The 25,359-nt window shown below is 30.7% G+C and overlaps 1 protein-coding gene across 1 annotated transcript in view; it reads left to right on the forward strand.

The window, feature by feature from the left end:
- Positions 1-24,520, forward strand: part of LOC130452658 (N-alpha-acetyltransferase 16, NatA auxiliary subunit) — a 157,470-nt gene extending 132,950 nt beyond the window's left edge. The window contains exons 9-12 of the mRNA XM_056792021.1: positions 13,426-13,619; positions 17,194-17,302; positions 19,311-19,654; positions 23,491-24,520. Of these exons, the coding sequence (XP_056647999.1) occupies positions 13,426-13,619; positions 17,194-17,302; positions 19,311-19,654; positions 23,491-23,676 (833 nt within the window). The 3' untranslated portion in view covers positions 23,677-24,520. The remainder of the gene's footprint in view (positions 1-13,425; positions 13,620-17,193; positions 17,303-19,310; positions 19,655-23,490) is intronic.
- The last annotated feature ends 839 nt before the right edge of the window (positions 24,521-25,359 follow it).

Here is a 25,359-nt window from a genome sequence, read left to right on the forward strand (position 1 = left end):
TGTAAGCTCTTTAGAGAGAGCAATGAAGATGACCAGCGCCCAGGTCGCCCTGTGACTGTTTCAGCTACGGAAACACTGACCAAAATCAATCAAATTGTGCGTGGATATCGTTGAATGAGCATCCGGATGATTGCCAAGACTGTAAACGCCGATAGAGAAATGGTTAGAAAAATCTTAGACGAGGAATTACACATGAAGTTGGTGTCAAAAAATCTAACTCTAACTAACCAAAAGCTCTTGCGTCAACGGCTCAGATTTCCTTTTCATAATAAAACTCTTTTTCGTTTCACCGTTAAATTTACAATTTTATATGTTTTTCTCAACAAATATACTGTTTTGTCGATTCATTCAATATTCGAATATATTTCTGGATATTCTTCTGTAATAAAATAAAATAGGAAAGTATTAGATTCAAAAACAATGAAAATTTCTCTTGAATACTACCTATTATGGAGCAAAAACCTTCTACTCGAAAATAAAAATAGATGAAAAACAATAAATAAATAAATAATACCATATTTTACTGCTGGAATATGCCTTTGAGGTAAATAATAATTAAGGTGTATGAGCAACAAAACCTTGAATCAAAATAGCCGCACCTTTCACTATAAAAAACGTAACAAAATAAATAGCATTGGAAGTATTTTCTGATTTTGAATGATTTATATATTTTTATCAGGTCTTTTTATCTGTTTATGAGCATAATAATATTAGACAATTTTTGTAAGTATGAATTGTTGAAAGTAATGAATCATCCTAACATTAATCTATGAAATAGCATATTATCTGTTAAATTATCGATTTAAATACATAAAATTTAACTATCTGCCGACATATTAAATTTTTTAGTATACGAGATCTGGCTATTAAACAACAAGACTGGTTACGAAAAAATTATTCTGCATTCGAATGCTCCCCTTCAATATACTACCATCCCCTCGCCACAAACATTTCCATTAATGGATGCAGTCCTGGAAGTCTTCTTTGGTGAGGGCCTTCAGGAGCTCTGCCATTTTTTGCTTTACCGCCTCCATCAGCTCAAATCAGGTCTCTTTCAAAGCAGATCTTTTTCTAACCTTTCAAGGAAATCTAAGCAGACCCGTTGACGCAAGAGCTTTTGGTCAAGAGTCAAATTTTATGGCACCAACCTCGCACAGATTTTTGTCATGTGTAATTGGTGTAAAATTTCTAACCGTTTCTTTATTGGTGTTTACAGCCTCGGCAATCATTCGACGATTTGCATGTACAATTTGGTTCATTTTGGTCACTATTTCCGAAGTTGAAACAGTCACAAGCAGGGTGTCTAGCCATCGGGAAATAGCGAGAAAAAAGCGGGAATTTTTTAGCAGCGGGAAAAGACGGGAAAACAACGGGATTTTTTTTCGAGATCGGGAATTTTCGGAGAAATGCACAGAAAGTTGTAGTTTCAATACATAATTTGCTTCCTGCTAGCAAAATTGATATAGGATTTTCAACTAAGAGCGCATTGAAGAATGCTAAAATCAAGCCCTCTGGTGAATTATTGACTAAATTCATGATTGATTGTAAGAATTGTTTCGTTAAAATTATTAAAAAAATTCAAGAACGATCACCTCTATTGTATAAACTTACAAAGTACATAACTTGTGTGAATCCAAATTTAATCGCACATCAATCCAACGTAGCTCTACAGCTACTTGACTCTTGCTTGGCTGTTCTGGTTGACACGAACAAGTTGATTTCTGGCTCGACGGCTGACAAAATAAAAAAAGAGTATCGAGATATTCTACAATTTTCTAACACCATTCAATCCATGAAGATATATAATCGAAGTGTAAAAAGGCTTGATAAATTTTGGATAGAATTGATAGAAGATTCCGGTTTGACCTGCCCGAACTTGATTAATTTTCTAGAAATAATTTTCATTTTATCTCATGGAAATGCAGCAGTTGAGCGCGGATTTTCCGTAAACAAAGAGGCAATCGTTGTAAATCAGGCGGAAAACAGTCTAGTTGCCTTGCGCATCATTTATGATGCAGTTACTGCGGCAGGGGACATCAAACACGTATCTATCACATCTAAAATGATGTTGAACGTGCGAATGGCGCATAGTAGATATGTGGAGTTCTGTCAGAATAAAAAAAATGAAGATGCACATAAACAAAAAGAGTCTAATGAAAGAAAAATAAAAGCAGAAGAAGTTAAAGAATTGAAAGCAAAACGAAAGAACTTGTTAGAACAAACATCAGCTTTAAATGACCAAATCAAAAATTTAGAAAAGAATAAATAAATGAACCTATTGTGATTCGCTATTAATATAAGTAGTCATTAATTCAATAATATATTTCATTTATATTTTGTTAAGAGTAACTAATATGTATCATTCTTTATGAAAAAACAATAAAAAAGCGATAATTATTTTTTTTGTATTGAATGCTATTGTTTATTGAATATTACTAAAAATTGGTTTACTAATATGGGGAAAATTAGAAAAAGTTGTCGGGAAAAAGCAGGAAAATCGCGGGAATTGAGATGCACGTCAGGTCTAGACACCCTGCACATGTTGACCTGGCGCTGGTCATCTTCAGTCCCTCACTAAAGCACTTACACCACTCAAAAACACGCGCACGAGATAGAGAATTGTCCCGATAGGCCTCTTTCTGAATGGTACACCAGCATTTGTTTACCAGAAGTGTTCGAAAAAGTCAAGGAAATTGCTTCGAGTTGTGTTCTTATTGTATCATCGCTTATTTCTTGTTGCTAGTTACACAAGTTGAACTTGATTCATCATCAAATTTTTCTCTGTAATTTTTTTTCAATATCATTCATTTAAAACGCTGTTACAGCGCTCCAAAGTTGACGGGGTTCGTCAATGCATATGAGAATCCATTCAAAATGAAATGTGTAAATTATTTTTGATTTTTTTATTGTAAATATATTCTTAAAAATTTTATTAAGTTCGTACAACAATTATTCATTTCTAATTTCCCTGTACTGAATTATGAATTCGTGTAGACGTAATTTTCAGGTTTCGCTTCTATAAATCAAATTCAGACGTTTCTAAAATGCTTAGTAAGGCGAGGCTACTTAAAATAACAAATAAATTTCAACTATATGGTGTAATATTTTGTTATAGATAAGGGAGTACACTGAATATATTGGCTTGTTTAAACCCCTTTTAAGTTTAAGGCCAGTTTTGAATTTTGATTTGACCAAATATTTATATATTATACGATATAAACTTACCAACTTCTTTTTGTAAATAATTTTCTTTATAAGAAATTTTGTCATTTTATCTTCGAATAGAAATATTTACATATTATATTTCATACCTCTTTTGTAGTTTTGTATGTGACATATTGGGCTCCTGAAATTTAAGTTATTTAACACAGTTTAATTTGTCCTTTTGTTGAATTGAATGTTTGGTTCATTTTCTTTTGAGGTTAAGTCTTGGTCTACAGGACCAGAAATTTGGCAGACGTGGTATAACTGGTTGCAGAATTATGTTGCTTGAAAGAGCAAAGTTGCTTCCCCTTAGAAGGTTCGAGCAACATCTAGTTAACTGTACACGAATTAAGTAATTCGTGCAGTATTTCTGTAAATTTTGCAGACATTGATTTTTGTTTGTTCAGTCCATTGAAAAGTTGTTTTGATGTTTTGATTTGTTAGCTGGTGTTTTTGAAATTGAGCTATTGTTGCACCTGGCTAGATTATCATCATGATGTGTGACCCGATTTTCCTCAAGAAGTCTGCTGCTAACTTCATTCATATTTTCTTTTTGACTGTCAACCGATGTGGAATTTTTCATTATGGATTTGATTATAAATTTTTAAATTTGGCTTCAAATTTTATATTTGCGGAAGTCGTTCTTTTGGTCAGCGACCATGGTAGACTGAAGATTAATTTCTCCAGAGATTTTTGAGAAGCGGGATTTAGCCGGCCTAAAGGAGCCTTCCGCCGATTTCAAAAATTGGAATATAAAATTGTTAATTGACTTCTAATAAAAAGTAGATATAATTTTCTTTTCGTTAAAAAAGAAGGTAAAATTATTTTTTTCTAAAAGCAGAAATAGTTCTAATTACTGTTTTATGAACTAATTTAGGCTCGAAATTATAGACTAACTTTTTTATTGCATTCAGGAAATGTTAAAAATGTTAGAAAATTAAGTTATAAATTATTTTTTTAGTAGTCTATAAATTGGCGAAATTTTTCATAGATTGCATTTTGTACATTTTTCTTTTTAATATAATTAGGGACCTAGTTTATGGGTTTAAAACTTAGACGACCTTAATTTGGTTTTAACTTCAAACTTTGAACTACCTATTCTGGGACAATGAACTGAATAAACTTCTTTAATTCCTAACAGCATTCCACGGATATGGTCCTATTTGTATTCTCCTGACAAGTAGGGAGCCTTGTGTTGCTAAAGGTCAGATCCACTCATATTAGTTCTTTTTGTTGTAAAAGTTACTTCAATATTTTCTGTAAACCAACAAACTCATGAGTTTATTTTAACCTGGGTTTTTTTGTAATTTGTAATTTCAAAATATAGATCATCGTATTTTATTTTCAAAAAGTAGCTTTATTCGTAAATATTCATCTACCTATTTGTATACCTTTCTCAGTTTAGGTTAAAAAATTGAGTGGCGGCGCCCCATTGAGAAATTGAAAGCATACAAAATTTTTATACCTCTTAAACACAACAAAATCTTGCAACGAATCCCGACAACACACATAAACAAATGATGAGTTTAGTCGGATCCCAAAATGTGATCTTTTAGGTTACAATATAATTAAAATAATCACTAAAATCACATGAATACAACGAATATATTTCAAAAATTATATTATTATTTTATTATTAACTATACGGTATTAATCTTAAGTGTGTTATTACTAGTACTTTCATGAAAGTAATGATTCATTACTATTTTGCTAAAAAATTAGTGTAAAAAATTAAAAGCATTTTAAAATTTCAATGATGAACACTCTAACGTTTTCACTTCCCGTAATTTTATACTAATAAATTATTCCTATTTTCAATAAAAGATCATCAATCAGAAATTGCAATCAAACACATATGAAGCATTTATAAATTACACTGGCCGACAAGATTTTCGTATCACAGACAAGACCCTTATTTTCAACCTTTCGTCGGTCGTATTTCATCTATAAAATGAGTAGAATATATTTTGGTCTAACAAGTTTCTGTGTTTCACAACAGAGAGTAGACCTACCAGCTTTCTAAGAGTTAAGACGCGAAACCTACAGAGGTAGCTGAATTCAAGGAATTTATCGGATTACTTTATCTGGCTGAGGTGTATTGAGTGAAATGGTTTCATTAATTATAAGAGAATAAAATTTCTTGTGACGTGCACTCGATTTGATAATATTAACACCAAAAAAACTCAATAATCATTGGCAGTCCACCATATGGTTCAATCATTTGTAAATAATTGATAAAATTTTTGGTTGCCGCCAAAATTATTTAAAATATTATATTGAACCCTTAAGTTGTGTTGTAAAGTTTCTTATTTTGGGTGCCTATAGCAAAGTTGCAATCTGAATTCATTATTGTATTGTGTTCGTTGTGTTATCGTTGAGTTTTGTTGGTTGTACATTTGGATTATTTTTTTATTTGAGAATCTTTGAACTTGGATAAATATTTCATTTTTAAGGTAAGTGGATATTATTACAATTAATATACATCATTACTCTCTTAGTTAATATATTCAAATTATAAAAGGCGCTAGGTGTATAAATGCTACAGCTTACAATTTCGAAAAAAAACTGTATATTTAACGAACCACTTACTAAAATGTATTTATATAACAAATAATCACTTCTTTTCAATTTTTTAGAAATGGCTGGAAATAAGTGTGTTTATTTCAAATGTGGACTAAGTAAGAGATCAGATCCTACAATTAAAATGTACCGATTTCCTGTGAATGATCCTGCCAGATGTCAAAAATGGATCATACACTCGGGTGAGTTATTCTTAAGACAATTATTTTTCATAAAGAAATAAAAAATAGTGAATGTGAATAAATGACTGTTTACAAATTTTCAATACAAAACATAAGTAGGTATTTAATTATCGTCAAATAAAAGATAATTCGTCCAATAGTTTTTTCTGATAATGAGTTTATTTGTATTATGGTCGCATTGCATATTATACGACTACAAATTCCATATCCATTCAATCTTATAAACTTATCAAAAGTACTTGAATCATACCTAAATTTAAACTTAGAAGCCACCTACATAGTAAAGACAAACAGAATAAAACATAAAACATAAAACTAATCATATAATAATAAAGTAGTGTGTCTGTGTGTTTATATTTGGAAATTATCCTGTCAATAAGGCAAAAATTTCACCTGTTCAAATGTATATAGACTGTTTTTTTATCACATATTATAATATGGTTATTATAGGGGGAAAATTATAATTTCCTCCATTCTCAAGTTATACATAAAAATTATGCTTTTGTTTTATCCAGCATAGAAGTTTGAATGAAAATAGACATGTAACAACAAATCTTCGATACGACGTTTCGTGCCGTCACGAGGCAAACTTATAGGTTTTTAATTAGGATATGCTTATTTATTATAATTATTAGTCAATTTAAGCGATATAGCAGACTTTTATCTCGAATAACTAACATCACCAATGATTATTCTTAAATACGGTTCTGTCGTAGATACTTGTTTTGATTTTGTCAAAAAATGTACTGAGAGCTTTACTTTAGACATTACCTGGTGTTTTCGATACAAAAAAGAACTTTTTTAACCAATGTAATTTCCCTCCATAATATAATCATCATTTTTGTCTATTATTCATTGTTGTCCTCGTATCTATTAAGGGTAAGAATATAGTAATGCCATATACCATCTTCTGATTGTTGAATACTTTCAATAAAAATGAATTTTAGTTTCAATTTTATTATAACAGATGATTATGTAAACATTTATGGTCTCATTGTAAAATATAATTTCTGAAAGTTGAAGATGGCAACAAGCTCCTCAAGTACATTTTTCCAGTCGCACATTATGAATAAATTTATCATCCCAACAAATATTGATGTTAGTTATTTATTTCACGATTTACCTATCCATAACTTCCTACAGTGATAATAGAAACAGCATATTTAAAACTATAGAACAAATTAATTATTTTTAAAAAATGTTACGTATAAAAAATTCTGGAGAAGAGCAATTTATATTTTCAACTTTAGTAGTTGGTGTCTTCTTTGGAACGTTATAACTATATTAAATATGACGCCTTGGATATATTTTTAATGGTGTATATTTTTTGTATTGCAGGTTATAATTTCAAAAATATGTGACCCATGCTTGATTTACCTATAACAGATTTGTGAATAAAATCATTTTGTTAAATTAGTACCACTAGTAATATAAATATATTTAACTCAACAATGAGCTCAGTTTTAACATTTCTATATTATTTTGAGGTCAATCCAAAAATTATAAATATATAATACAATAAATAATATTTTCGATTATTATAACTTTTGGCTCTCCAATGTGAAACCAAGACCGGTCCTGGGTTATTTGGTACATTTATAGGTAAGAATGAGGCCATTGTATAAATATCTTTACACAATGATAAAACTGACAAAACGACTATAAGTAGGTATTTTAGTAGTAGTTGATAGGACAAATTTTTTTCCTTTATTAGGAAGAGTTTTTTTTATTTATTGGTCTTATCCAATTATTCGCATTAATTCGTAACTTTCAATACAAAGCCAATCAATATAATATTTATATTAAAATCAGATTATTTAAATATCTTTGGTACGTATATACTTATTTGTATATTTTTTATTTCTGGTTTTGTTACAATTCTTTTGAATTGTCTTTTTTGTTTGATTTTAAACCCTTATTAAAGATAAGTATGAGAGTATTTTTACCGTTGTTTTGAGCATACCAAGAAATGTCAATGATGTGTAGTTGTTTTTGAGAATGATACACAGGTATGGAATTATCTTAACACAATTCGGGATAATGCTGTCATTCCGACGATGATATAAGATACAATTAGGGAAATTCCAAATAAGGGTACTACTAGTTGTTATTCCATTTATACCCGTTATTGAAATGAAATAAATTCAAGTTTTTGAATATAAAAAAATATTTTACCATAACCATTGCAATAAATATGTATGTTAACATTGATGTTCCTTATTTCAGGTAATGCTATTTTGGCAAACCTAAGCCAGAAATCATAAGGAAATAAGCTGATCTGCAGCAAAAATAAACATTTCAGTGAAAATATTAGTCCATCTAAAAGATTGCCTACTACTGCTGTACCATTCCGTTACAAAAATGATGAAGGTTCAGAAAGTGAATCGGATAGGGAAAATTTGGATGAACAAATAATCCAATTGAATGGTTCCTCACACCACAAACATATTCAAATAGTGATTTTATTGCCCCGATTCATTCCAGAAACATCGACATGACAGATAGTTCTATCAGTAACCATGAAGATGAAGAGTGGTTGAAAGTGTTACACAGAACCTTCCATCTTGTTCTATGGGAATTGGAGGTAGGAAGCAGTTATTGCAAGAAGAAAATGAACGGTCGAGGAAGGAACTAGCCAATGCTAGGAAAAAAGTCAATAACCTGAATACTCAATTGAGAGCTACAAAAAAAGGATTATGAAAACGCAACTTTCTGCGAACGTTTTGTATGGAACTCTCACGAATTTTACAAAATCTCTTGTGAATATGCAATTACGATATAAGATGAAATTCCCATGGTTACTATCTGAAAAGAAAACTGCCCTGTCATTATTTTATAAAGGAACTAAGACACACAGATATTTGCGACAAAAAGGGTTTATTTTGCCAGCAATATCAACAGTGAAATCACGGGTTGCCAATTTCCGTTGCAAACCTGGATTCAATAAAAAAATTTTTATGCACCTTACTTTAAAGGCGGATACTATGCTTCCTTACGAGAATAAATGTATTCTGATGTTCGACGAAATATCTATTAAGAGGAATCTTGAGTACAACATGAAAATAGATTTAATGGAGGGTTTCGAAGATCTGGGCGAGTTTGGAAGAAAGCCTTTCCCTGCCAGTGAAGCTCTAGTTTTTATGATCAGAGAAATCTATAGCAACTGGAAAATTCCTATTGCCTACTTTGTATCGAATGGTGGGGTGTCATATTCTTCTTTACGGTGTATAATTACCAAGCCATTGGAAAAACTTAGTTAGACAAAACTAGACACTATAGGCATAGTATGTAATTTATCAACTACCAATCAGAAACTCATAAAGAATTCGGGGGTTAACAAAAACCAACCTTATTTTTTTCATAACGAAAAGAAATATTATGCTCCCCATCTGTTGAAATGCGTTAGAAACAATTTTTTGAACAATAGTTTCATATTTAATGGGCAGTTCTTATGTTTTGCTGACATTCGAAAAGTTTATGATCTTGATAAAAGGAGCAAAACTGGAAAGGCCTTATTGAAACTGACTGATAAGCATATCAATCCGAATTCTTTGGAAAAAATGAAGGTTAAATTAGCTGCCCAATTGTTAAGTAACCATGAACAATTTATTTGATGCGTTGAGTACACGTTTACATTCAACAAAACCTTGTAATCGTGTTCTGAGCGATACAAATCCAGAAATGCTAGCAGCTTTAAGCTCAGGATGTGATTTATTGGAAAATCTATACAAAGTTGGAAAAAAGGGAAATTTGACCAAACCTGATAGCTTTCATGGTTTCTTCTCACCATTAACTCCGTTAAACAATATTCTATCAGAATTATTAGTACTTAATAGCTTCGACAAAAATATAAGGAAAATATCAGATAATAAAATAATATTAAATTTGAAAAAGAAAATTGTTGGAAAAATGGAAAATATTTTTTGGTAAATCAATACACAATCTTTTTTATGTCAACGTTTCAGTAGCGTTGATCCAGCTACCGTTATGAAGAATAATGTTTTATAAAATTTAAAAAATTCGAAAACTAGAACAACAATAATATTATATATTATTATATATAATAAGATGGTTTAAGACTGTTGCAAAAAATTGTCGTATATTTTTCAAGGTCCATTCATAGTAGATTATATTTTTGATAAAAGGTGAATATTGAAATATTTGTGTGTATTGTGGTTTGATTTCCAATATTCAACAACAAAAAGAACAATGAATAACCAATAATAATCAACGTTTTTATTTATAGTAGATGTTTTAATAGTAAATGTGATTACTTGACTCAAGAATATCTACAGGTCATCGCGAGTAGATTCTACATGTAATACATTTTTGGGGTTTTACAGTTTTCTTAACGGAGATTCAGGTTGTTGAGTGGATTTTGTCCATTTCTTTCTGTGGTCAAAATTAAGAGCTACTTTGAATATTTTTCTTGATAACACATAGTCCAAATGGGTCGGGTACTGGTTATAAAAAAAATAATTTTCAGAAAACAAAAATATTAGAATGTGAATAATGCTCCGAAACAACACTATCATACTTTTTAACAAACATTTTGAGAATTTAAAAAAGTTTTAGATTACAATAATTTTACTCAATTTGTTGGCCATTCGAATTTCCCACTAACAATGTTGTAGCTGTAAAATGCACAAGGAATATATACAGGACCGTACTACTTGTAGTTTTTGATAATTTTTTCAAACGCTCAGTCTATAATTATTATAATTTTATATCAATAATTTCATAAAAAGTGTAGTTATTATTGTTACTTTATTTAATATTTCTAATAAATTCATTTACTAAAACTTTGAGTGTTTATTTAGTTATCTAATATGAAGAATGCAATTACCTCAGAGCAAAAATCCGTGATTCCTGACGTTTATGCCAAAATCTAACTTTTTTTTACTTACATTCATTTATTTCAATTTATTCATAATGTACTTCATACCTTCACATTGTATTGAAAATACAAAATTTAAACTCATCCTACTCTATTTATATTGAAATCTGTCTGTTTACAATTTAACTGAAAGTCCAAGCATTGGGTAATGCCATATTGCCCAACCGATCTCTGACCTGTTAGAACCTTCATGCTAAAAAATTATCATCTAGGTATCTTTAGAATTATAAGCAACAAATAGATTTAGTAAATTCCGAATATCGACGACGACATTTATTCAAGAAAGGACATATTGCACAATTGAAGAATTCTGCAATGTCATTATTTGAATTATTAAAACGATATTGAATTATGATACATTTAGTATATTTCATCTCGTTACGTTTAAAATATTAGTATAGTTAGAACTTTTTACAAGTTATTGTTTTTGATTTTATCAAATATATCAATACAGTACGAAAGCGGAACAAAATCAAAAATATTTTTCCCAGGAAGAAAGGAGAAAATGGATAAATCACATAAATCAACTGAAAGTTAAAAAAAAAACATACAAAATAACCAGGACTTATTTTTTCGCCTCTTCAAAATATCATCAAAACATGAATGTTTCAAAAATATATTCATGACCGAGGTTCCGAAAACGCAAATTCATATTATTTCAGTCACCAAAGGAAAGTATATATATTTTATATACCTTTATGCAAGGATCCTTCTAACAAATTAATAAAAAATCATTTGTTTCATTTGCTAGTGGTACACGAACTCATTATAAATATCTTTTTTTTATACATTGAAATTGGTGTAAAATAATTAGTACTAAGATTAAATTTGTTTTCGGTTCGAGATAAATACATGCCATAACATTATTAGAAACATGATATTTCAAAATACTAAATATCTATCTATTGTAAAGATTCCTATCGAATAGGTAATTTGTACCACTTTCGTAATAAAAAGTAAAATCGGCAACAATGTACTGTCGATTTGATAAAGAAAGACAAAGAAAACTTTACATTTAGTTGGGATCTTTTAAAAAAAATTTAGTTGTTGAAAATAGTGCTGTTTATTCTTTATACAATGGTTTCGTCTAATCCTTAATGGTTAGTCTGACCTTTAAGAAGTTTTATTGATGTTGCCTATCCATAGCTTTTTCTGTCTTGAGAAAAAAATATGTCTTTTTGGTAGAGAAATTAAAGCCTGTCTTCTATGACCACACTTCTAAATTTAAAAGCATAGATATATGAAGAGGGATTTTTAATTATTCTGACTTTTAAATAAAGGACAAAATCATCTGCTTAAAGTCGAGCTTTTACATACAATTTTGAGTTTTCTATATCTATATCTATATCTTTAACGTTTGTTGTAAGCCATTAAAAAAACTGTTGGTTACTTATGATAAATAAGTGAAGTTGTTTTCGTCATTGATGTCATCGCGCTCTGGTCAATGTTTTCAGTATTAACCCTTAAGGACTTGACATGATCCTATATCAGATCACATATCAGCTGATTTCAGATCCTCAACCAAATACAGATTTTTATAAATGTTTCCCATTTGATTTTGAGCGGAAATTTCAAATTTAGAATTCAATCTACCTCTTATTTTAATTACTTTAGTTTCAGGCGTTATAGTTTTTTTTGTGCTTGTAGACCTCTGTATTTTGAGTATTTCATAAAAATTATTAAGCAGTTATCAGTTAACTATACACACAGATTTTCACTAAAAAACAGACGAGTAAAAACGAGAAGAAAAAATCTGAGAAACAGTGGCTTTGTAGGAAAAAAAGTATTGATACGTTTTTTGTAGATAATTTTATGATCTACAATTTCCATCGAATGTATTTTTATGATAAAACTCACCGTGTTGCTGAAAATTGCGAAAAACTCATTTTTTTGAGCTCTGACCATGAATAAAATTTTTTCCATACACGGAAATTATGGGGAATATTCAAATCCTATGTTTAATTGTATTTTAAACAATTTTACTGATTTTCAGCTTGATGGGAATTTATGTAACTTCGAATGTCTAAATTGACCAGACTATTACTATTATACATATTTATGCATGCAAGAGATGGAGGTAGATTTAATTTAACTTCCAGATGACAACATTGGGTAAATATTTACTTTTCAACCCCCACTAATCTAACCTAACCTAACCCTCCAAACTTTGTTTCTAAGGGTAACCGACTGCTAATTTCTTGATATTTGTAAGGAGACACTTACCCCTACCATCCCCTAAAATTTCAACCCCCTCCGAAGTGAGGGTTGAAAAGTAAATATTTACGCAATATTTTTTTTCGTCGTTTATTCAAATTATTTAGGTAATTACTCATGTATTTCTTTCATCATGTATATTTTTATCAAGGCACAATAAAGATATTAAAATAAAAATTATTTGCTCCAACTTTTTACTTCTCAAATCTTTTTATATGTTGTCTGGATAAATTGTCTTGGTTTTAGGTCTATTTTTATATAGAATAAGTTTCAAAAAAGGGGCGAAAATGAACGATTTCGGTCTTTATTAAAATAATTCGCACTCATACTAATATGATTGTTTTTCAGAGAATCTCGCACCTTCGGAATTAAAAAAATTAAGGAATAAACAAAGGAAAGCGAAGAAAAAGGCAGAACAAGAAAGCGCCCAGGCTCGAGAAGCTCAAGTTAAGAGAGATCAGCATCACAAATCCCGACAGCAAGCAGATTGTGAACCTGACGCTCCACAACTTGACGAACTAATTCCGGATAAACTCGCCAGAGTAAGATTATTACGTCAATATTATCAAATTAGTCGTCTCTCTATTATTTTTTATCCATATTCTTAGATATAAAGAAGTAAATTAATCATTAAAATAATGACGTGCGTAAAACTCTGAGAATGCATAGAAAGATTGAAGGTGATCAACCCTGGAAGAAACATGGTCACTACTATATATGCATTGGTACTAGAACAACAAAAACACACCCAAAAAGTAGGAATAGCCCAAAGGTAATCTGCAAAAATAATAGAAGAACCAAGGAAGATAATGTAGGAATATAAGGCAAAGACAAGGTATTGGAAAGTAATCAATTTTCAAGCTATGTACCTAAACAGCCAAGGTATGGCAACTTAAGCTGAAAATTCAGTCAGAAATAAAAGTCATTCCAGAAGAAACTTTTCAAAATTATCGGAAACAACAAAGATCCAAACTCCCCTCCCCTGTGAATCAGTGCAAAATCCTTGATATGACTTATGATTCTCGAACTGGAATCACCATATTCATGATGTAAAAGGCATTTGCCTAAAGAGGGTGAACATACCCAATGAAACTATACTGCTAAGAGTTTACAGACCACTTATACGCTCAAAACTCGACTATGGTTGTTTTATCTATATGTCCGCTTCCAAATTTAAAACTGTCTTATTGAACTCTGTACTCTGCCTTGGTGGATTTCACTCAAGCCTCGCCACTAGTGTTAATGGTGAAGTTAATGAACCACCACTGTCCTTAAGACGACAATCTCTTCTCCTGTCATACGCTGCTAAAGTATCTTCTAATCTTGTCCATTAGTTATTTACCACCACGCCCGTACCTACTAACTCACGAACAATTGCAAATTAAATCCTTCAATTGCTCGCACCTCTACTCCAAAATTCTAACCACTTCTTGACCTTTCCACTTTCTTCACCTTCTTCTCCCCCTTGGACCAAAATTATTCCCATAGTAGATACCTCACTTACCATTTACAATAAACATGAATCCCCTAGAAATTCTGCATATAAAATCCTTATTCGACCTAATTCTCTATACGGATGCCCCCAAATCTGAATCCAGTATCTGTGAACTATACAGTATCCTTCAAGCTTTCGAATTTATCTCAGCTCCCCATAAACATATCGTCATATGTACTGACTTTCTTTCATCCACACAGTCAATCTCAACCTTATTCACCGACTATACATTAGGTAAAACATTCATGACATCTAACAAACTCTCATTGTTCTTGATATAACATTCTCTCTCATCTGGCTTCCATCGCACACTGGAACTGCTGGAAACTAATCTGCAGATCGCCATGCCAAAAAAGCCACAAAGAATCCTCCTCCAGTACAACTTGCGAATGATCTGAAGACTAACCTCATGCAAAAATCTTGGCGCGATATATGGAACAAGAGTACTAGAGCACCAGCATCTACTTCTCACCTTTCCCTAAACTTTTTGAATAGGAGAGAAGCTGTGACAATAAGAAGACTACGCATGAACCACATAAAACTTACTCGTAATAGATTTTGTAACAGTCCTTTATTTAACTTATGTACGTGTATCTTATGATTATTTTTATGTGCTAATGATCAGCGCTGTTGAGGCACGTTAAACTGAATTAAAAAAAAAAAAAAGATCCAGACCAAAAGGAATCGTTGAGATCAATAACTTAACCTTAAATCCCCAGCAGGAGACTCTTCCTCGGGAAGTGGTATTTGACATCAGTTAAAGTATATAAGCAACTCAGACTTGTCTATATATTAAAGATAAGACTGGGAAATCCGGGATGGTTGCAGCTCTCAACTGGATTTCCAGATGTTAGAGTTGAAGTTGAATTTGTAATCTGGTGGTTGTTGTGGAAACTCCCAACCTGGAAACTGTAGAACTGCGGAAAAAAATATAATGAACAAGGAAACGGGAACACAGATGGAAATTTCGAACGAAAGAACGAGTGGAAAGAATAGATTTGAATAAAACAAAACTTATGCTCTAACATATGAGAAAACTGAATTAATTTTTTTTAAAATATAACCAAGCTGAAATCTGTTCTATTCTATTCGTTCTGTTCACCAAGTAAATAGAGAATACGAATACAGTACAATGATAAAAAAGAAAGGAAAAACAGCGAATATTAAGAATAAAATCACCACAAATTTATTAAAATTTAATTTTTCTTCAAGTGTAAATAGGTAGAGGACAATTTCGAATACATTTCGAGGTTTTATTGAATTTCTCGAATTCAATGGTTAGAATAAATAATTCGAAAGTGAATACTGTGTCCGAATACAAGAAAAAAAGGAATATTGAAAATGTTTAAAACGCAACAAGTCAAATGGCATGTTACAACCCAACAGATAGATTCCACAGAAAATGCCTGTGGTATAAAGTAAGAGAAAACAGAATGATGGTTTATAATGTGATTCTGATTATGTTTTTTATATTATTTAGTCGTTTGTTAAAAACTAAGAAGCTTATCGTAGTAGTAATTATAGCCTTGTCTATGAAAATGAAAAAAAATGATGATGATATGAGAGATAATATTCTGAAGGATTGAGTTGAGAAGTTTATTTTTTCCTACCTAACGGTTTTTATTATAGAACTCATATTTTAGTGGTTATTATTAGATAGCGTTCTATTAAATCAAATCCTTCAATACAAATCAGTTGCTGCCTATTTCTGGCAATGTATAAGGTATTTTATGCCAGAAGGTACTTTTAGCAAAATTTATCAAAGTAACCAGAAAAAAATAATTAATCACTAAACACGTCCCACGACGAGTTAAAATTATCTGTATATAGGGCAAAATGCTTGAAGTAGAATCATGAAAATTTCTACGTTTGGGTTTTCGGATACGATCTTTTTACATATAAGGCATACTTTTTGAGTTATTAATTTTTTTGTAAAAAATTTGACCCTTGCAGACCCTTATAAATTATTTTTTTACGAGGATACCCTTGAAGATATGAAAATGGTTTCTGTTCGGTTGCTTTTAGCAAGGTCAGAAATATTTGAATCTATGTTGAAAAATTTTTCATTCTTAACAGGATGGTGATAAAAAGTGTTCAAAGTTTAACTTAATGAATATAAAATTTCTTTATTTTTTTAAATAGAACCACCCGGTTTTATCTATTTTAATGCATTCAGGGGTTAACAGTCAATTGTTGATACTTTCGAAAATCGTTAAAATGGCTCGTTCTCTATTTAATAACGAAGAAAAAAATTAATAACAATAACAAAAGTATACTAAACTTTTAAGTAGATTTCAAAAATGTATTAATATACAGGGTGTTCTATTTTATATAACAAAGTTACAGTCGACTTCCGGTTATACCGGAAATCAGCCAACTTTTAAAATATTTTAGTTAAAAAGATGGTATCCGCAAATCCAAACGTAGAAATTTTCATGATTTTATTTTGTATATTTTACAATATACAGATAGTTTTAACTCGTAGTGGAACGTATACGATCGTGAACGCAGTTAAAATTTTGTTTGGAAAGTCTATTCTGGATTGTATCATATAAAGTATATTTGGTATGAGCGTAGACCATTCTGTTGTTACTAGATTGTATCAAAATTTGTATTTTTAGGTCGATGATCCTTTAGAACAAGCTATAAAATTTCTACAACCTCTACAAACTTTAGCCAAAGACAGGATAGAAACGCATTTAATGGCATTTGAAGTATATTATAGAAAAAGTAAGTTGCATGTTGAACAATAAATCATTTTGATGATTTACTCGTACCCGAATAAGTTTGAAAATAATGATATTAATCTAGAGCTTGCTCTAACGGCATGTTTCAATTCATCGATGTTTTGGGATGTGTTTAGCCATGCCCATGTATGTGTCTGGAGATGTGAGGTGTGGAGAATATGAAGGATAAAGTGACTCAGTAGTTTGTAAAAGGGTTCTGGTTAGAAAATGTTCCTGAAAAAACTGACGAACTGCCGCAGCAATATGGCAAGTTGCTGTATCATACTGGAAAAATTGGTTTCGGAATGCCAAATTACGTGCACGACAGAATTAACGTAGATCATAGATAAAGTATGTTGTATGTACCATCCTGAGGATGTACCTGAATCACTTAAGAAAATCCACCCAGTTCCTTAAGGACTCATTTTCGTCAACATGCAACCAAAGCTGGCTTTTGGTTTTTCTTTCGATTCGCTAAAAAACACGTTCATGGTTATTGTCATTTTTAACTGTTCTGGGAAAATACATAACCTTCAAAATTACAGTATTACTTGGAGAAACTTATTAAACCATTGTTTGAATTGCTATAACTAGAAAGTGGTGTCAAGCCAATGAACTGATTGCATAGCATGATGGACATACACATTCCATTCAAAGTGGTAACCAATAATTCTCAATCATAAGTCAAAAAAAAATCTTCTATAAGCTCGAAATGCATTACTCAAGTATGCAGATGTTTCTAAGGTAACACGAGGAGCTGGATTGGACACGTAGCACTGATTTGCACCATTACAAAATAATGCGCTACCAGTAGGACATGCTCCGCTGTCTCTATGACTTGCTCGCAGAATCTGCAGTTAACATCCTGTGCCAATCCTATGGTATTCGACGGGGCAGTGACCTGTCAGAAAACCTACCACCAGTAGTAGATGTCGTTTCAGGACATCACAGACTTCTTACCTGATATGATTATGAATCTTTTGAATTGTCTTAACCCTGGAATATTTCTATTTCAGTTCGTTATTGATGTGACATCTCATGGGGTCAAATTAGCGCTCTGTTCGTTGCTACTTTTTTATTGCTCTACTATGTAATAACATAAGGATCACTTTGTTTCTCTTGGCTAATGCTTATAGAGTTTGTTTGCACACTCGCGTTAGCTTGGGCATGCACTCAATCATTTTCAGGGTTTCATGACCGTTTGGATATTGAAGAGAATATGAATGTGCTTCTGGAAAGGTTTCTAACGAACACAACTGATCTCACATATTCATTGTTAGTAAATCTATTTGAAAAATTGTGAATGATTTTTCCAGTGCCTAATCTAGCTCATCTCGCTACTTTCGAATATATGTATACTAGAGTGATGCATTTCAAGCTTGAAGAAGATCTTTGTTGTCCTACGATTGATCACCATTTCAAATGGAATGTGTATGTCCATCATGCTACACAATCGGTGCATTGGCTTGACACCATTTTCTAGTTATAGCTATTGTAGAATCTTTAGGGGACCTGTGAGATTCCTTGACTTTAATTTTTTGTCTGGTTTATCCTGTGGGTACTGTTGAATGGATCTTTTTAGCTATAAAGTGAAGGGGAGGCAGGTTAGCAGCGCATCTAAGACTGTAATGGGAACTGTTGACATTGCTCTTGAGATACCCAAACTTTGTAATTTTGTGAGCTTGGAGTTAAATTTAAATGGTATGAATGGAACAATTGTGAAGTTTGATTAGAATTATTTGTTTGGACAGGTCATGGAAGAATAACTCACATCAATTTCCAATTGGAGTCTATGTTTCATCGTGAACTTGGCCATAGCGGATGTATGTGTTACAATAACACATAATACAAAATGCTTTTACTATGAGTACTTCCAGGACTATGCAAAGAATATGAAATGATATCTTCAGAGCTATCTCATATCAAATACATTAGTTTTATATGTCTTTGAAAGTGTATTTTGTTAATATCTCGTATATAGGTTGATTCTATTTGTTTTTATTTTATTTTAGAAAAAGCTCTTCTGATGTTACAATCACTAAAACGCGCCTACAAAGTCGATTCGACAAATCCAAAATTACACAGCTGTTTAATACGTTTTCACCAATTTGTACAAAAAAACAAAGGCTCGTGGGACTTCAACGTAGAACAAGTGATAAGGCAAGAGACCAAAGTTTATTTTGAAGGCAAGGATGCCATTAGTTTAAATAAGGAATTTTTGGAAAAAAACTCGAATAGTCTAAAAGCTGTGCTAGAAGGCGCAAAAGTGATGTACCGCTTAGATAGTAAGAAGCAAAGTGAAGCCATAAGTTTGGTTACTAGTCTGGACAATAAATATCATGATGTAAATATTGAAGTAAGTCGAATATTTTTATAATAATTTTCTTAGGCATAAATTATATTATTAATCTACAAACAAATCTACTTTATAAAACACTCAAAAGTCTGCTTTGTATAGTGGGCAAATGTGAAATGTCCAGAGGAATTGAATAATAAGATAAGTCCAACAAACTAATAATGGAATTAGTCAACTATATAATCAAGCGAATTATTTATAATATAAAATAATTATAATCTCAAATATTGATCATGCTTCTTTTTATAACTCAATGTTTGATATTTGAAAAATAAAAACTTTTCGTGGTAAAATGATAATTCAAAGTACATCACTCAAACGATTTATTTCTCTTTTGTTACTAAATTGGAATTTCTGCAATCGTTGATGGTATTCTTACTGAACACACTGTTTACACTACCACTACACCAATATTCACAATTACACTGCCTGAAGCGTTTCGATAACCAAATTATCGTCTTCATAGACTGAAGTTATAATGTTAACAGAAAAAATTGAAACTGATGAATTTCAGAAGCCGAGAAATTGGAAGAAATTGAATAAATCTATGATCGTTTACTGAACACACTATTTATACACCAACACTCACGATTAAACTGTCTGAAGCGCGCTTCGATAACCAAATTATCGTCTTCAGAGACTCAAGTTATAATGTTAACAGAAAAAATTGAAAATGATGAATTTCAGGATCCGAGAAATTGAATAAATCTATGCTCGTTTACTGAACACACTATTTACACTACCACTAAACCAACACTCACAATTACACTTTCTAGAGCTCGTTTCGTAGTGTAAACAGTGTGTTCAGTAAGCACATCATCAATTTTTAAAAAATCCACAGTTGTTTCTAGTACTAATGATACAGATCTGCGGGAAACTTCACCTTTATTCCTTATACTAAACTAAGGAGTGGGTTGTAAGGAATAGGCCCTTTGTCCTTATTCGAACTGTTCGTACATTTCATAATCTCAATACTTCCAAATACATCCAACACGTGTATCATTGATACTTAACAATTTTAATTTATTTATTTTTATTTCATGATATGACTGGCAACGTGATCGTGAATACTCGATTTTTCGTTCCGTCCATATTTTAAATGAGCTATGTGCTCTTTGAACCAAACACTAATAGATCATTTATTCTGCCCAATATACTTCCAGTTGCAAACATTTCAGTATTTCCTAACATACCTCTCTTTTCAAAATTTGATATTTTATCCGTAGGATTATGTTTATTAAAAAAAATACCGCTACATGCAGGTACATCTCATTGATTCCTTCCATTGTATGAGATGGCGAGTCTCCATTTCTTAGTACATCGTTTTAATTAATTTTCCTCTTAATATAGGAAGATATGATAAGGAAAGGATGTAGCGGAACTCAACGATTATGATAAAACAATTGTAGAATTGTAAATAGGTTAATTAACAGTCAAAGGCTTGAGAAATATTTATGTGAAATCCCGATTTTACAAAATCAAAATGAAAAACAAAAAATTTGCTTATACAAAGACTGGGTGTAAAATTGGTTTATAAATTCATTGAAAGAATTTTTGAATAATCCTAAGGATAAAATACCAAATTTGGGAAAGTATTCAAGACATTAACTGAAATTATTGTGAGAGGAAGTATGTTGGACAGACAAAGAGATTCGATTGTCCGCTTAAAAGAGCACGTAACTCATTTAAAATATGGACGGACCGATAAATCGAGTATTGCCAGTCATTATCATGAAATTAATTAAAATTGTTAAAAAAATGTATTCAATTATTAGATGCATTTGAAAGCATTGAGATTTAGGAATATACGAACAGTTTAAATATGACAAAGAGCTATTCCTAATTATCCACTACAGTTTAGTAGTTGAGGAATATAAGTTTCTCCCTTTTCCCGGTGGAATTATTTTTCGCTGGAGAAGACTCATTGGTGGGAAAATTTAGTACAAAATAGGTAGTCCAGTTATTAGGTCTCTGAAGACGATAACTTGGTTATCAAAAAGTGTGTCGTGAGTGTTGGTGTAATTATAGTGTAAATAGTGTGTTCAGCACGAATATCAGTTTGGTTTAAAAAATTGCAATTTAACTATGCTCCTGTGTCGCAATTTTGATCCAAACAGTGGTTTTCAACACAGACTTATTCCATGTTTGTTTCTTGAAACCCAATAGCTTCTTTTAAAATAAAACTCTGCTATTAATTGTGTAATTGGCGCTAACATATGGTAAAATATTTGTAATTTCACTATAGGTATTTATTTCATAGAATATAATATATTGCAATCTCAAAATTTGAACAATAAGCATACAGAATCATTCAAAAAAACAAAATATACTTCTATTTTATCCTTATGACTCTCAGGGATCGAATGAAGGTTCCCATCTTGTATCTGATTTTTTCAACTGTCTTATTTTAACAATTTTTTATTTCTATTTTTGTCTCCAATTCCTGTATTAATTTTTTATATCTTTATACTTTTCTTCTACATTTTTAATGGTGTTATACTCTCCATCATTTGTTTAGTTTCTATCTGACTTCTTACAATTCATTTTCTAATTTCTTTGCCCAGTTTTTTTCAACATTTTCTTTTGTTTATGCGAAACATATTACAAACATGAAATATTTAGAGTTTTCCATTTATTCATGAATGCAAGTTTATAAAATTTGGAGCTATTCCGTCTTCTCTCTGACATTTCCTTTTTATATTTTTCTTCTTTCTTAATTTCTTCTTTCTCTGTATCTTGAAAATTAATGTGTATTTATTTTCCTACAACCACTTATGAAAATGATTGATTCCACACTCATTTTTACTTAAGAAAATAGCTTGTTTCAAACACGTACTAAAAAATAACAAAACATGTATGAAATACTTCTTTTTCTTATGTTATATATGGTCTCGAACGATAGAAGGAATATGCGAATATAAATCTGGCTGAGTGGCGAAAGGCAAAAGGCCAAATTTAAGAAGACTGAAGAAGTAGACAATATGGTTTTTTGAGGTTATGTCAGTATTTTCCTACGACCATTTATGAAAACAATAGATTGCACACTCATTTTTACCTAAAAAAGTAACTTATTTCATACAATTTGGGTAGATGCAGGAGTAGATTTTACTACACACACAAGTACATTAAACAAAGAAGTTGCAAATAGAAACATTGAACAAAATGCTGAACAACATACTGACACTGCATAACCCAAAAACAATTTAAGTTTGTGTACTTCATCTATACAGCAACAAGAGGCATTAAACAAATATGTTAGAGATACCACCAATAATGAAACATCATAAAATCCACTGCAATTTAGTAATTGTTAAAGTAACAACTTTATATTTATCTCTTATAACGTCTCGGAAAAAAAGTAAAACAAAATCATTAATAGTTATTTAGTTCTTGTTAGGTATCTAATATAGATACAAAAAATTTACTGTTCTATTGGTTCTTTTTCTGTTTTTAAGTTGTAAAATATTTCATAATCATTCTTTTCGTTTTTGTTATCTTTACTATTACAAAATAAAAAATATTTTGTAGGATTTTTTAACTTTTCAGCACACGTGTTTATATACATTTCAACACATGTGTAATTTTGTTTAATTGACTTTCTTATCTAAAAAATACGTTTTTTGTAGAATTTTTTACGTGGTCGTATAAAAATAGTGTACACAACTCGTTGGAAAGTGTATTTTGCCCCAAATTCGTTATGTAATATACTATTTCAGGACTTTTGTAGATTTTGTATAATATTGTATCTAGTGTCGAGTATTTGACCCATCCCTATTTGTAGTTAACGGTAAATCTAAATTTTAAAGATTTAGTTTCTCAAATATTTTTAATTTCAGGTATGTACAGATATATTGAAATCGCTTAGAAATGGCGACTTGGGTAACTGCGATGCTCAATTAGAAGAATTTATAAAGAAATGCTACGCTTTGTTTCCGTATACGGCTGCGTTTCAACCGCCATCGGAAGTGGAGCCTCCTAGTAGCGAATCGGTAAATCACGTTCAAGAACAAGATAGCAATTGATTACGTCACGCCGTGCCGAAAATAAAATTCTGTAGTGTTACAGAAAAAAATAAGTGAACAATGGTGTTTTTTTTATGGAATCAATTTTAATTCTATTGAATGAGGACTTGATCATAGTTCATCTACAAATTATTTATACTACATTACTTTTTAATTTGTACATTTATTGTAAATTATTATACTTAACCGATCATCTCTAAATAATAATAAATGGGACTCGAAAATCTTTTTAAAATAAATCGTTTAGATAAATATGTTTTTTCGTAAAAGTTAAGATCGGATTTTGAAAATAATTTACCTAACAAAGATAACATGTGATTTTTGTTTGCTTAAATTTGCATGTTATATGAAAAAAATTTTTGTAGCGACTTTTAAAAAATTACAGCATTCGTTTTTACATTGTTGCCATTACAAAATATTTTATTACAAAATAAACACTTGTCAATTTTACATTTTAATAATATTTTTTTAATTATCAACAATAAAAGATAAATATTTCTTGTTAGAACTGAAATCACAATCATGAGTAGAAGAATTAAATTTAATCAATATCAAGTATTGTTATCAAGGTAGCATTTTGTTTTGTATGAAAACTGTTAGGTATAGCTTTTGCTATTTTTTTTTAAATAAAATATACTTGAACTGCTACCCTCAAAACTGGTAAATCTCCACAGAAATATACTTTTTCGTTTTCTTATCATTTTATGAGCGTTTCAAAAAACTTATCTAAGAAAAATAATCTATTATTTATTATTATGTAGATTTCATTACGTCTCTGCCTTCAGATATTCATACCACTTTTGTTACTTTGTTAAACAAATAAAATAAATGTGTATTAAATAAATGTTAATTTCTCAAATAATTGGATTTTGACCTAAAACGGCTTTTAGAATTCTAATTTGGACCAAAATTGACTTTTCTTGGTTCAATTTTGGAAAGAAAATTAATTTCAGAATCAAATTTAGATTAATTGAGCTTTTCTGGGTTTAGTTTGGAAAAAATTAACTTGTTCAAATTGGCTATTCTAGTTACAAGTTTAAAATTTCATTGGGACAAAAACGAGTTTCTTGATTCTGGTAAGGTCAAAAATTGTCTATATTCAGTTTCATCAAAAATTGGCCTTTCTAATTTCTAGTTTGTTGCAAAATTTAATTTAGACAAAAATGGTTATACCAATTAAAAAAATTTAGCTTTTTCAAAAAAACTATTGTATTTACTTAATTTACATCATAAATCTTCAAAAACCATTTTTCCTGTTTGTCCTTTACCAATGAAATGTTTATGAAGTAAAATCAAATAAAGAATGGGATAGCAACTTTGGTAAAATATATGGGTTGGTTCATTATTGTAAGCCCCCAGTAAATAGTTAGGGTCAGTAGTGCCATGGGGCACAGATTTTATATTTCCCCAATAATAATCATATTATGGAAACCGCACGAAGGTTTTTATCTCGGACCGTTGATTTGTTAAATGGATTTTTATATTCTATGCTATAAAGTCCGTCTACTTTTTTCTTGTGCTAGTGATTTTATATACTATAGATTGAACACATAACCTCAATTTGAATAATTTTTTTTGTATATGTTTTATATTTTTCAAGAATATTTATTGAGGGCAGGTAATGAAAAATGGGAGCAGACATCTTTGAACTGATATAGATGCGTCCAGATTTACTAGAGATAT

The sequence above is a fragment of the Diorhabda sublineata genome, chromosome 2, assembly GCF_026230105.1.
Source record: "Diorhabda sublineata isolate icDioSubl1.1 chromosome 2, icDioSubl1.1, whole genome shotgun sequence".
Lineage (NCBI taxonomy): Eukaryota > Metazoa > Arthropoda > Insecta > Coleoptera > Chrysomelidae > Diorhabda > Diorhabda sublineata.